The sequence below is a fragment of the Molothrus ater genome, chromosome 1, assembly GCF_012460135.2.
Source record: "Molothrus ater isolate BHLD 08-10-18 breed brown headed cowbird chromosome 1, BPBGC_Mater_1.1, whole genome shotgun sequence".
In the NCBI taxonomy this organism is placed as follows: domain Eukaryota; kingdom Metazoa; phylum Chordata; class Aves; order Passeriformes; family Icteridae; genus Molothrus; species Molothrus ater.
In genome coordinates, this window is record NC_050478.2 from 6,444,182 (window position 1) to 6,458,857 (window position 14,676).

The following is a 14,676-nucleotide window of genomic DNA, read 5'->3' on the forward strand; positions in this document are numbered from 1 at the left end:
TTGGCCAGGAACAGAGGAAAAATACCCGTTTCTCAGAGGTTCTGGTGGGAATCTGCTCAAGCTTAAGAGAGCTAAGCTTAGGAGTCAAAATCCTGTGACAATCAATGGAGATCAGGTCCCCACATTCCACAGTGACTTCTTGGCCTTCCCATGCCTAAAAATGGTCCCCAAGGAGATTTGGTCTGTGACTTCGTGGAGACAAAGGTGAAGCTGACCAGCCTGCAGTTTTCTTAAGCCCTCCTTGCCTGAAGATGACCTTGACATCAGCCTCTTCCCCAGTCCCTGGGGACCTTCCATAATTACACCCTACCTTTCAGAGATCCCATTGAACAATCTTGCAATGGCATCAACCATCTTCCTCAGCACCCTTCAACACATCCCACCTGGTCCCATGCACCCATGTATGCCCATTTTGCTTCACCAGTCCCTAAACTGATCCTCCCCTATGACAGGTGGCACCTGCCTCTCCTAAATCCTGCTCCTAGGCACAGAAATGAAGAGGTTTGACAGCAGACCTTGCCAGTAATGCCAAAGGCAAAGCTTTCCCTATGCCCTTTGTCACTAGGCTGGCCAACACATTCAGCAGCAAATCAATATGTTCCCATTTTCCCTTTCCTGGTGATTTACTTATAGAAATTCTTATTCCTACCCTTCACACCCTCACCAGTTTCATCTCACTTTTGGCTTTTTGAATTTCTTAGAGCATATCTGAGATCTGAGGACAAGTGACATTGGCCAAGACTCATCAGCTCCTGTAAAAACAGATGTCATTGTCGCAACTTGACTGTTTCTTGAAAGGGTGACCATTTGCTTTTTGACACAAAAGTGAGAAATTGAAGAAAAACAGCCTAACTGCTCATTTAAGGCAGCCTGTTCTTTCCCTTCTGCTTAGCCAGTTAAAAGCTCATTTGACAATCTGAGAGTTTAGCTCCCAGTGCTCTTGCTTAAAATATAACAGATGGCCTCTAATAAGTAAATTGAAAAGTGCAAATAAGGTTAAAACAATTTTTCTTTATTGAATATCATTAACTTCAAGGCTGTCCACTTTAAAATGCTAATTAAACCTCACTTCCTTTTGCAGGGTTCTAGTGAGGAAAGATTGCCGTGAGGTAAATTCCTCTTGTTTGTAGAGGACCAGCCCAACAAACTGATTGCAAACTGGGCTATTACATGTCCCAAGATTAAGAAGTAGAGTTGGAATCTTTCCATTATTTGTTCCTTCTTTACTTTTTCCTTCCCACAAACCAAACACAGTCAAGAAGGAAGAGGTCAAGTGTGAAAACCTGCTCTGTCCACACAGCAAACAACAGTTTCTCTAAAGGTCACTGTTGGTCCAAACCAGTTTTCACACAGGATTTCTAACACCTTGTTACACCCCACAGCATTGTGCTGCAGGTGTGGGGCTCTGCATTCCTGGCACCACGCAGAGTACAAGAGGTCCTTAAGCGCCTCACCCCCACCTTGCTCCTAATTTCCAGTGCAAATTTATTCCCAATCAGTATGTGTCACTTGCTCGTGTGCCAACACTGTTCTTTGGCTTGAAGGGCTTTCTCCACCCCCAACATGAAGGATTTTTACTGAATAACCCGATAAATAAGTTTTACTGAATAACTCAACTTCTTCATGCTTCTGGCAAAGCAAGTTAAACTTTCAGCCCGCTCTCCTAGGACAGCCCTTCCTTGATCAAGGTACCAGCCCCTCCTTCACTTGTTCCAGTTTTAATTCTTCTTTCTTCAGCAGAAGAGAGCAGATCTGGCAGGGTCTTACCAAAGTTCTTCATGAGGCAATGCTCCACCTCAACTGGAAAGGCAGACAGGTGAAGTCCAGGATAACATTCACCTTCTTCATGGCCAGGTCATACTCACAGTTCTTAGGCATCATGTAAAAAAATTAGTACGTTTTTTTACCTTTTACCTCCTTTACTCTTGCTGAAGGTTGAACTCTCTAAGGCAGATCCTAGAGGGACCATGATTCAGCCCCCAAAGAGAGCCTCATGTCCAGCAGATGCACAGCAGACAACCTTTTGGACAACAGCCTCAGGATGACAGCCTATCACCGTGAGCAGGGAGCTCTGGGTGCTCCCCCTGCCTGGTGGGTTTGACCCCAGGTGCCAGTTTGCAGACCACCTTTGACAGGCTGCAGGAACCTCAGGGAGGGAGAAGTTCCCATGTCTGCTGTAAACCTGAGCTGCTGTAGGGGAAAAAGTCAGGATGCATCAGGCCAGAAAAAAAGAGCCAAGAGCCTCTGAGTGCCTGGCTCTCCTCACCAAGAATTCCCGAGTCCAGATGAATTCTCCCTCCCCATCTAAACATGGTTCTCAGTCATCTGAGCAAGTTAATTTGCTTTGTCAATTAAAGATTCAGAGTATGAATTAAAAAATGCAGAACTTGATACAAATTGCCTGTCCAGTCTCACCTCAGTGATTTCTCATCCAGACAATATGGCTGAACATTAGCATCCTTCACTTCAAACCACTCATACTATAGATAATCCAATACTGCCTGTCCAGCAAACCTGAGTTACAAAAAAGTTTTTGGGCCAAGAGGGAAGGGAAAGAAGCCTTTTAACCTTTACTCTGGTCTTTATGGGAAGTCCTTTGTCCTATAGAGGCTCATCTTTCTTTCTGTGGAAGCCCATGAACAAGGAGGGTTGACAACAGGCAGGGGCAGTTGTAGCAACACTTGTTTAACCAGTCCATTTATAAATCATGCCAAAACCACACACAACACAGATCAACACAAAAAATCTGCATTCACTGGACAAACAGCAAAATTAGTCTGTGCTGAAAGGTTTTTGAGAGAGTCTGCCAAACACAGAATCCCAGAATGGTTTGGGTAAGAAGGGACCTTAAGATCATATAGTTCCAATCCCTTTGTCATGGGCAGGGACACCATCCACAAATGAAAAACAACAGCTGTATTTTCTCAGCCAAGAATCACTCTGAGGAAAATAAAATACTTTCACAGCAAGGCAGAGATTGAAATGAAGTTTATTTGCTTATTCACTCAGTTGAACTCTCTGACTAAATCACATATTGGATTACCTGCATTCAATGTCTTCTCTTTCCTCTGCTTGGGTAGGTGCTCCTTCTAAGGGGCAAAAATTGCAGGGACCCAAATAATTTAACTGAGAAATGGAAATTGGGAAAACATATTGTTGCCTTTCAACAACATCTTTCTTGATCAAAAGGGTGTTTCTGCTATGTGCAACTGTCCTCAAGCAGGGCAGTAACCCAGCAAAGAAATTATTCCAGGAGTGACAGGGGAATGTCCCACACTAACCTAACATCTGTGACAGCCATGTGAAGAGATACTCCCAGGTGGCATAAGCTGTGATATCAAAGTTGTTACACAGCATGGCTTGGATGACTTTTTAAGGAGAATCCCACCTTCCAAAACACCAGTATTTACCAGACCTGGAAGAGAGTTGAGGTTTCAGGAGGGAAGTGCATACATGTCAATCAGAGAGTAAACAGTGTCCTCCAACAGCAAGTGGAGCAGACCTTTGTTTTCCTCTGTTTTCCTGTGCAAAGCTTGTCTCAGTCCTAAGGGATCTGCCTTTCACTGAACCAGGGTTCTGAGCTTGCAGGCATAACACAAATGCCTGGGAGAGTCCAGCTTGAAGGGATAAACACAAGCAAGGGAATGCAAATAAAGGACAAAAAGCAAGAATGTGAGTAACAAAGCTCTCAAGCTGTGTCTGCTGGGTACCTCCATGCAGGTGTGTCTGAGAGGAGTTGGAGAGGTCAGTCTCATGGGTTTGACAGTAAAGACAGAGCAGTCATGGAATAAGAAAGCTTTCCAGCTGTAGAGTGATAAATGGGGACAAATCTCATCTCCAAAACTGAGACAAGCTTTCAATCAAGTCTTCAGGAGTTTTGGCACAAGAGAAATCAGCTTTTTCTGTCTCTTCTCCACACCACTGCCTTTCTACTCAGTAGGGAGAAACTGCTCACTCGGGAGACGAATCACCTGATCTGTTGTAGACATCTGCCACAAGTTAAGATGAACAACAGCCAGAAACTCCTCTCCCTCGTGGTCCCCTCCTTTGATTGCTAAAGGAGCCCATATGACAGCAGACAGAGATGTCTACACTGGTCAGATGAATCCCACACCTGAATGACCAGACTCCTGTTTGGCTGATGAGATGCTAAAAGAGGAGCGACAACCAGATGGATTCATTACAGAGTATTCTGCTATCATATACCAAATAAAAGCATCTTAAGAATGTGTCACAAATTCCTGTCATCCAAAAATATTAGAGAAAAAAACATCTCACACAATTAATGACATCCCCAAAGTAGTCAGGCTGGTGATTGATCATCATGTCTAATGGGCTTATAGGCAGGCTGACACATCAGTGGATGAGGTGATTGTCCTGGATTGCCAAGTAAATTGTATTCTATTTGCCATCTGTATGGCAGTTGTCTTCTGTTAAGTGAGAAGTTTTCCTTATCTCTTCCACACCCAATCCTCTCTCCGGGGGGACATCTGCTGATAACAGCTATTGAATGTCACTGCATAGCTGATAAGAACTACAGCATCCCACTGGGAGATGTGAGCCCAGAGGGAGGAGCCAAGCATTCCTACCTGGATATAATCTGGAGATTCTGGAACACCAGCACAGCTTCTCCACTGGATTCCCCAGAGGAACAGCAGCTGCCTCTTCTTCCACTGGATCTTCAGAGGAAGAATGCACTCTTTTCTACAGGATCCCTGCTCCAATAGAACCACCCCTGACACTGCAGGAGGGCTGCAGCCACAATTCCAATGGGACTGCTACCAACACCCTGACCAACAGGGTGTCAGGTTGGGTTCTGACTCTGTCAGTGTTGTTCTAGTTTACTGCATTGGTTATTTTATCTTTTTATTTTCTTCCCTAATAAAGAACTGCTATTTCTGCTCCCATATTTTTGCCTGAGAGCCCCCTAATTTAAAATTTATAACAATTCTGAGGGAGGGGGTTTACATTTTCCATTTCAGGGGAGGCTCCTGCCTTCCTTAGCAGACTCCTGTCTTTCCAAACCAAGACAGTGACTCAGTGAGAGACTGGAATCAGAGATTGTAGCAGTATCCATAGGCAGTGATAGCTGCTCCTTCAACCTTTCCTCAGAATATGTGCTTCAAGAACACTGAAGCAAGTCACTGAGTTCCCACAGTGGTTGAGACGTTCCCAGAAGCCTGGGATCACCACAAAAACATTGTTCTGTTTGTCAAGGCCAGCTTTTAGAAGTGGCAGAGAAGCAGAAGAACAAGAAAAGCAAAATTACTCTTGGGGCTGGATTTCAGCAAAGTGTCACATAAGAGAAATTCTCAGCACCCCTCAGAAATGGAAACAGCCAACAGGGTAAATCATCTACAAGAAAAGGTAGTTATCTGCAGCAAAAGAGGAAAAAAATTATTATATGAGGGAAAACAATCTAAAAATATTACATTCTAGCAATGTAAGCTGTGATGGCTGAAAGCTAAACCATTTGAACTGACCAACCAGAGGCTTGATCCAGACTGCAAAGTATGGAAGGCGAGCAGGGGTTACCCAAAGAATTCACTCAGACTTCTTTTGCCTTGCACATCACATAGTGCTTTTGACCTGCACAAAATAAGCTTAAAGTAATAAAGAGGTAAGATTCTTTGGTGCAGACATTATTTTGTACCAAATTTGCACAGGAGTATAAAATTTCAAGCCGCATGGAATGAGGACTACAGTCACCTTCAGAGAAGGTTGTTAGGGAAATCCTCCTCACAGAACAGTGATGCCCTGGTATCAGATGAGTGAATGCTCTGCCTATTTTCCTTTGCCATTTGTTTAGCCATTTCAATTTGCATTGAAATGCAAATTTACCATGAGGGTTAACATGAGGTCAAGATTTCATCAAATTTAACATGAGGTCAAGATTTCACCAAAACCAAAATCATAGTGGTTACATGAAAAATCATCAACCCAGGAGAAGAAAAATCCAAATTAGTCCCTTTCTCCTAAAGAGGAGGTTCTAAACTGGCCTGGCATTGATGACAACACCAAGACCAGATAGTTTAGTTCTCTAAAACGTTGGTCTTTTTTCCCCTCAGCCCCTAACCTGCCTGCAGCAGTCTGGGGATCAAGGTAATAGAAATGAGGATAAAACAAATTATTTGTTCAAAGTCCTGCTTTGGCTTTTTGTGGCTTTAGATGTACATCCTTCACTGCAATGCTCTGTGATCTGTGGTGGGAGCTCAACTCCAAAGGAAAAGCAAGTTGCAAAACAAAAAGGTCCCCCCAGGATCACACACAGCAGTATTCAGCTCAATTACTTATTAAAGCACCGACACAGCATAGATTTTTTTTCAGTACATTACTTATTCAATCAGAGCTCCAACTCTCTCAGACTGATCCCTTAAGAAAAAACAAACATCTTTCCCTGTTTGTTTCCAGCTGCATCACAAAAGACTTTAAAGACTTGAGTCTGCAAAGAAAACTGTTTGTCTTTGGGTTGTTGTACAGCAAGAGCTTGTGGGTGAATCCAGTGAAGCTCTGATTGACTGCTGAGAGCACAGGGCCATCGAGCTGGGAAAGGTGTTTGGATTTTTCCAGGTAACTCCATGACCCACCTCCAATCTAGAGCAGATTTACCTGTGTGGCACAGGAGCTGCAGGCAAGACAGCGAGGAACAATCTCTTTGTGGCAATCAAGGGTTTGGGTTTTTTTTACAGGAGGTGAGATCAATTTTCCATCAAGTTATTCTAGACTGGGAATTGTTCATCAGATATTTAAACACAGAAGCTGAACTTTCATCTAGGCAAGATGGGCATGCTGTGTTGCTCACCTTGAAGAACAATAAGGTCCCCTGTGGAGGAGGGAGGGAATCAACCTCCATCAAATATTTCAAGGCAGAAGCTGTTGCCTCACCTTTAGGTTTCTCTTAGCTAAGCTGTTAAGCTGTAGAATCACCGAAGTTGGAAAACAGCTCCATGATCATCGAGTCCAGCTGATGCCACAACACCACCTTTGCTCCAGACAACCAGAGTACCCGAAGGTAGAGAAGCTGGCAAAAAGCCCACATGGTTTTGGAAACCAAAGGGCACCAGATCCTTCCATCACTTTTTTTAAAGGGATGTAAGAGCAAGAACCTGTGTTTCCTTGGTGAGCTGTTGTGCTTTCCTAGAAGGACAAAAATAAAAGAGTAGTAGAAGTCTTACAGCAGAATTTCTTCAAAGGACTTTTCAAGAGGGAGATTTATTGAGTCTTATTCTATCAGACACTAGTCAGTGAACATGTGCAACTTGGGTGAGCTGAAAAAAAAAGCTTGTCTATAAATTCTTGTACTCCAGACACTGTTCCTCAGAGGCCAGCCCTAATAAACCCATCATCACAGCAATACTATAATTCAGTGGTGGCTCACTCTTCAGACCCTGCATCTTTTCTCAGGGGCTCCTGCAGCAAACACACTGTGCATCAGCTGCCCTGAGGACACAGTGCTTTAGTGCTAATGTGGGACATGTCAGAGAGCCCCAGCCCAGCCCAACAGGCAAAAGTGTCTCCTCTCTCTATACAGAGAAGAGCTCAGGCCCAGAAAGTAGTTAAATCATCCAGACAATATCCTACAAGCACCACAAAATACTTTGCTAGGAGCCAAGATATTAACTAGAAATGTTCTACAATGTTCTATGAGCTGGGAAATGGGAGCTTTAATCTTCCCCAGCTGAGTAAGAAACTGATCTTGAGCCTTGCATTTCACAAGCAAATAAAGCCAGAAAGCTACAGGAGACAATAATCATCTCACCCTGACAAAACGAATGAGCTACTCAAGAAATTGTCACCAAAACTGCACAAAACTGAAAGATGTAGAGAAGCCAGAGTTACTGAATGCTTTCCTTTCATCAGTCCTCACCAACAAGACTAGACCTCAGGAATCTCTGACCCAGGAGAGCAGGGTAAATGAATGTCAGGGGGAAGACCTTTCTTTGCTCATCAAGGGTCTGGAGAATCTCTCCTACAAGGAAAGGGTGAGGAGCTGGAGCTGTTTCAGCCTTGACATAGACCAGGCTTTCCTTCAGGCTCTCCTCAGTGGCACCCACAATGGGACAAGAGGAATGGGCAGAAACTGATGCCCAGAAAGTTCCACCTGAACATGAGGAAGAACCTCTTTACTGGGCAGTGACCAAGCACTGGATCAGATCACTCAGAGAGGGTGTGGAGTCTCCCTCACTGGAGATATTCCAGAACCATCTGGACACAATCCTGTGCTGTGTGCCTTGGGTTAACCCTCTTGGAGCAGGGAGGTGGGATGAGATGATCCCTGTGGCCCCTTCCAACCTGACCCATTCTGTGGTTCTGTGACCTCTCCAAACCCCTTCCCTTTGTGGTTAACTTTGACATCAAGCCAACCACTAACCTGGCAGAACTTCAGGCTAATGATGATAGCAATGCTGCTTAAACTGGCAGGCACTGTTTAACTTGCATTAATTAATCCTTCTGTATTTCTCTACAGCCTTGCTCAATGACAAAGCAACTGCTGACAGTGGAGGCCTGCAAGAAGTATTATATGTTTTAGCACTGTACCTCCGGACCCAGAATAATAAGCACATAGAGATAGATGTGAATTTCTAATGCCACCTTTTAAAGCAATTGCTTAAAAGAATTCTGCTTTAGCAACTCGGAAATTTAATTCCTGACCTTCCTGAGTAATCATGCTAATATCAGGAGAAGTTGTAATTATTCAGTCATGAAGAAAAGGAGGTACTGTTTGTACTCAAAAGTGGAGCACTTAAATATAAAAGAGAGACCAAAAGAGGAATGTGAGTATTCCCTGGCCACTCCAGAGGTGAGTCATAGTAAGGGGTTCCCACTCTCAACAGGATGTGGCAGGGACAGGGAGAGTGCTCCTATGCCCCCAGAATGTGAAGAATATGAACTCGAGTCATCCAGCTCCAGCAGGGCACAATCCAGCTCTCAGTCAATAAAGAGATCCTCCACTCTCTACAATTCCCTGGCTTATTCCCAAGACACATTACAGCTTCTACAGGAAGGGAAGAGAGGCTTCAGTCACTTTCATTAAACAATCTTCTTTATTCCCAGGAGAAATTTTATCCTAAGGGAAAGATATCAGCTCCACAGAATGCAGTAAAGTGTTCTCACTTGCACAGGGATGTTCATTCAAATTCTGCAACTTCCATACATCTTTGCAGAAAGATCTCCTAGCTCACATTTTCTAAGGTTTTTTCAGCTAGAGGCTACTTAATCTGGACTAAAATGTTTGAAGTGAAGCAGTAGCAACAGAGCAAGACAATCAAGCTGTTCTATTCAAGATCTCCAAGAAAGAAATGGGATATTGGGAGTGCAAGAAAAAAATTATCTTTCTGCCCTGTTTGGAGCAGAGCATGACACAGAATTTCACAGCCATGACAAGGAGGAGGAAGAAAGAGAGTAACCCCAAGTTAGTGTGCAGAGGGACTGACCCTGCTTTCTGAAGCAGAAAGGAGGCGTATGAAACTTCCCATGTTTGGTCTCTTCTTTTTTTACAAAACTGATGTCAAGTAAAACATTGCGCAGTGGTGTCTGTATCACAAAGATCTCTGTGCTTTCAACAATCTGTAAACCCCTGCCATATCATGCTTTATCACACAACAGGCTTTCCATAGTATCATGTGACAAGAATTTCCCTTCTCAGAGGATCCCAGGGAGTCTTTAAAGACTTTAATCAGCCTCCTCCATATATTAAAGAAGATGGGATTAAGTCAGTGTGCTTATGCTTTCTGTGTGGGCAAAGATATAAACATCTCCAAGTCACAGATGAAAAGAAAGATAGTCTCAACATTTAGTCAAGAGAAACTGAGGAATTGAGATACTTTGCTAGACAGGTATGCAGAGGCTGGCATGCCAAACACATGGAATCAAAGCTGACAGAGATGGGTAGAGTGACTCACATAGACGAGGAACTTGACTTTGTCACCCAGCTCTCCGAAACAGCAAGCACAGTCTGAAAAGTACCTAAGAAAAATTGAGGCCACAAACACACAGAGCAATATGATGCTTTTAAAATCAGGTTTTCAATCACAATGTAATTTTTTCCCCACCAACACACTCAAACACAGACATTTAAAAATTATTTGTCTACAAAGAGGAACGAAATGATTTAAACAGCTCCAGTAAATTCTGAGCAAATCTCTTCTGATCTTCTCCTTGGGAGTCTGCTCAGACAACATATAAATTTTATTTGCTTCTATTTCACAAGACAAGAAGAGGCTGGGTTGTAGATAACCTTCTGTTCAAGCTCAGCATATCTTTTCAGAAGTGGACGATAGAGCTAAAAAGGAAAAAGAAATAAATATGTCTCATTGAAAAATTAGATTTTTAAATTACACTGTAGTTAAAAAGCATCTTCAGACATGAAAAATGCAGCATCTTCACAGGTACCTGAAGGTTTGGACTGGTTTTTCCCCAATTTGCTCATGAAAATGCTGCAGAATTTTCCCTCTTTGAATGTCACAGTCCTTTTTACCATCGCCTTTACAGCTTAATTTTATGACATGCACAGGTTGTTCTTATTGTGACTGGGTTCTTGCAATAAGCAGAAGCCATTACTTCCAGCAGAAGCAGCTCAGCTAAAGTCACCTCTCCCAGTGTGACATGCCCCCTCAGTAATAGCTGTGCTAATCACCCAGGCAGAACTCCTGTCCTTGCCTCCCTCCACTGCCCCAGGATGGATCACTGCCTCTGTCCCCTCCTCCTCTGCCTCACTAATCACCCCACTGCACCCTTCAGCACAGTCAGCTGGGCCCTCCTTGGCCAATGTGCTGACCAGGGCCTTCTAAAATGCACCTCACACTCCCTCTCAGACTCCTGTACCTGCTTGAGCTGCTTCTCTACTCCACATCTTTCACAGCCACATCCTTTCCCATCCACAGGCTGCTCCATGGCCATGTTCCTTGCTCCCCAGGCCCACAGGGACAAATGCAGACCCAGCTTTTAGCCACAGCTACACCAAGTATCTGAGTAGCTTGTTTGTAGTTTCCTAGCTAGAATTTTCCAGGAGTTTTTAGGTACAGTATTGTTACAACCATAAAAAGAAGAATCACGACTCAAATGTATTCAAAACCCCGGACTCAGACACATCCTGCACTTTCAGATATGGGTGAGATCCATGAGAAACCCTGAATAAATCTCTGCTCTGGCTCCAGCCAAAAACTGTACTTCACCTAGATCTTGGAGATGCACCTTTCTCCTCATCTCCTCCCTTATCTGTCCCTCTAATAAAACCAGCACTGTGACAAGCCATACCAGAACAGCTCTGCACATTTGCTGGCTCCAGCACAAAGAAGGGAATGGCAGGAGCCAGCACAGGGTCTGGTATAGGCTTGAGCAGTCCCTAGGATGATGCCATAAGGTCACATCCCTGCCACAGTGAATCCTAGAGGCTGCCAGTCTGTCCACAAGCTCTCTGCACTGACTCATAATCAGGGCAGCCTCACTCCTGGCTCCAGGTTCAGAGAGGTTATAGAGCCATAATGAATCACAGCCAGCAAACTGAATTACTGCTCTCATCAGCAAGAGAGATCTAGCATTTCAATGTGGTTTATCCTTTTCAGCCAACAACAGTGTGTGTACAAGTATGAAAAATTCAGGAGGAAAATGTTTCAGGTGTAAACTATGGGGATGTAGTAGGAGACCAGCTTCTCCCTGGGCAGGTCTCTGTACTGTCCTGCAGTAGCCTCAGTGTCTGTAACAGCCACACCTTCCCAGAATAAAAAAAAAAAAACCACAAAGTTTTCTCATCTAGGAAATAAAAACCAGTGGGTTTTTGTTTTCTGTTTCAACTGATGGCAAAGTACCCAGTTTTTATGTTTCCCTTCTGCTGAATGATAGTTTAAGATAGACCAGTGAAAACTGGATTTATCTCTTCATTCCCATTTCCACCTTCCACAACAGCAGGTGGAAGTGACTTAATGGACACATTCTGCAGATGGATCTAGTTTTGACCAACTCCTTCCTTTTTACAAACCAGATGTTATACAAATTAAAGTTTCATTTCTACATTTCTATAACAGATTAAGTATGAGAAGGGGTAGAAGAGAAGGAGCATCCACAGCAAGTGGAAGAGACACTGTTTGTTAGCTAAGATATCAGAAAATGGTTTTTAAAGCCATCTCACAGTGACTGAGTCTTACAGTGTCTTCCACTGATTAAAGCAGAGAATCCTACTCACTCCTGCCTCTGCAACAGACTCATTCAGTGACCCCAGGTCAGGCATTTAACATGTGTGTGCCCCAGCTCCTCTTCTCCACAGGACAGTGATACTGAGATCCTGGAGGTTTATGCAGATTTATGGGGTTAGAAAATAAAATGCACCACTATTATGAAATGTCACATTACTCAGCATGGTATTTTTAACTAACTACATGAGGGCCTGGAGGGCCCAGAGAAGTACACATTTATAATCTTTTCATATTCCCAAAGAACATGAAAATATTGCTCCCATTTCTGGTAAATATGCACATCAGAGTAAACAAAACATTGAGCAGGCAACTATGGCTATGCTGGGAGTATCAGTATTTCAAATAAAACCAGCTCCTCTATTCACTGAAGCATCTGTAATGAAGACTGGCTATTTCTTATTTCACTATTCTGTAAATTTGATAAGTGCTAAGTGCTTCTCAGCAAAGATTCAGCACAGCAAAGCTGCATTGGTAAGTGCAGCTTACAAAATACACACATTTACCAGAAGGCTGAGAAGTATTATTGTTAATACATCACTCTAAATTAAAATGTATCAAAATAAATGAACAACCACATTTACTGACACAGTTTCTTTTCCTGTGTATTGGACTTAAGCACTTAGTTTGCTAATTGAGAAAATTCAGGCATTTGCAATAAGCTTCTCAGCCATTGGTGTAAATGAATCCTGCATTATGGACCGTATGAAAAAAATTGCAAATAGTCAAGAATACTTCCTGTACTCTATTCCTGCTCTTTGGGGTAAAAAGCTGTGCAGTTCAGAGGGATAAGCAAAGCCTTAAATTCCTCCTCCTCAGGGAATTTGGCTGTAATACCACCAGTACATCATAGCTGATAAGTGCAGCAGTACCACAGGCTTTTCACAAGCAGTATTTTTCACGCCAGCTGAGGCCTGGGGCTGGAGCAGTGCAGCTCCCATGAAACACAGAGAAAATCCAAACAGCACCAGCCCAGAGCATGGCCTGAGTGTGCACCCAGGTGTGTCTGTGGAAGGTGATTCTCCACGTCTGTCATGACTGAAGTGCCTCCACAGAACCTTGGGCAACTCCTCCTGTGCAGTTCTGGGAGTCTCTTTCCTGAGGCAATTACAGAGATGCATTCTTATAATTGAGGTCCAAAGGGAATAAAGGACTCTCAGTAATGCATAAAAGCCCAAGGACATAAATTCCCTCTCTGCCATAGCCTCAAACCTAATCTATCAAACCATGATATTTAATAAAAGTAATTACATGTATCACAACACAAACCTTATTATTGTCCATAATTTAATTGTCCTTGCTTAATTATGGCCCTTTCTCCAGCTTATCTTTATAGCCTACTCCACAATGATGACAGTACTCTGACTGTTTCATTTACAAACCCTAAACTTCTCTCCTGGGACAATTTGGTCACATTCTGACAGTCCCACAACTAAAGAAAATGCTAATGATTAATAATACATTATAAAAGGGAATATTTTAACTTGCCCTCTCTGAAAAATGCATTTGTACAATGCTACCTTGTTCTCTAGAGCAAATCAAATGTTTCATCCTGTTACTACACCTCACCACATTACCAGCCTATGTACTCAACTGGGCTTTTACTGTTTAGATTGTCCCTGCCACCTTCTAAGAGCAAAAGCAGCTAGAAATTATTACTACGAGTGACAATCCACATGGATCCTCCTGTCTCCTGCAATGCTCTGTTAGCCAATCACTGGAGCAATTCAAAATTTACAAATCACAGAGATGATGCGGATGATTATCTAATTTTAATCTACCCGAGTACATTTAATCTACCCTGAATAGATTAAAATTAATCAGTCTCTCACAAACACTTGCTACTTTTGATATGTTCCTTTTTTTAAAAAAACCAAAGTCAAATTAGTCATAGAGATTTGCTCAAGAAATCAAGGGTTCTTTTATTTTTCAAATCATAGCAGTTGTTCATTATTCTTAACAGAGAAAGAATACTCATAAAGCAGAAACAATAAAACAGTGTTCTGAAATACTCTGAAGACTTCTCCAAGGAACCACACCTGAAACAATTACATTCTTTACTTCAGATATCTATTCTGCAAGCCCATCTTAATCAGTTTAAAAAATTATTGGCTACACAAATCACCTTAATCAAACTTCTATCAATACCTATTATATTTTTGTGGTTGTATTATTATTACCTACTTTGCACTAAATAACCAACCTAAACCAATTCTAGAAAACAACCTCCCCCCTCCAAAATCTAACTCAACAAAATACAATTATTTTAAATCAATAAATAGGTCATTATAACCTTCCTGGGTAATAGGGTCATTTCTATAAATCCACCCACTTACAAGGCAATTCACCAAAGTCAAGAAAACCTGTTAGGTTTACATTTTCCCTTCCTGAATTTTTGCAAGATTAATACATCTCAGCAGAGTCAATAATGCAATCAAAATCACACATCCAGAGGTAGTGAGCTGCCCTATGCCTTCTCCCTGCAAAA

At 42.6% G+C, this 14,676-nt stretch overlaps 1 protein-coding gene across 1 annotated transcript in view; it reads right to left on the reverse strand.

Annotated features, from left to right (window-relative positions):
- Nucleotides 1–2,973: 2,973 nt before the first annotated feature.
- Nucleotides 2,974–14,676, reverse strand: part of XYLB (xylulokinase) — an 89,671-nt gene continuing 77,968 nt past the window's right edge. The window contains exon 19 of the mRNA XM_036379173.2: nucleotides 2,974–10,282. Coding sequence (XP_036235066.1) covers nucleotides 10,199–10,282 — 84 coding nt within the window. The 3' untranslated portion in view covers nucleotides 2,974–10,198. The remainder of the gene's footprint in view (nucleotides 10,283–14,676) is intronic.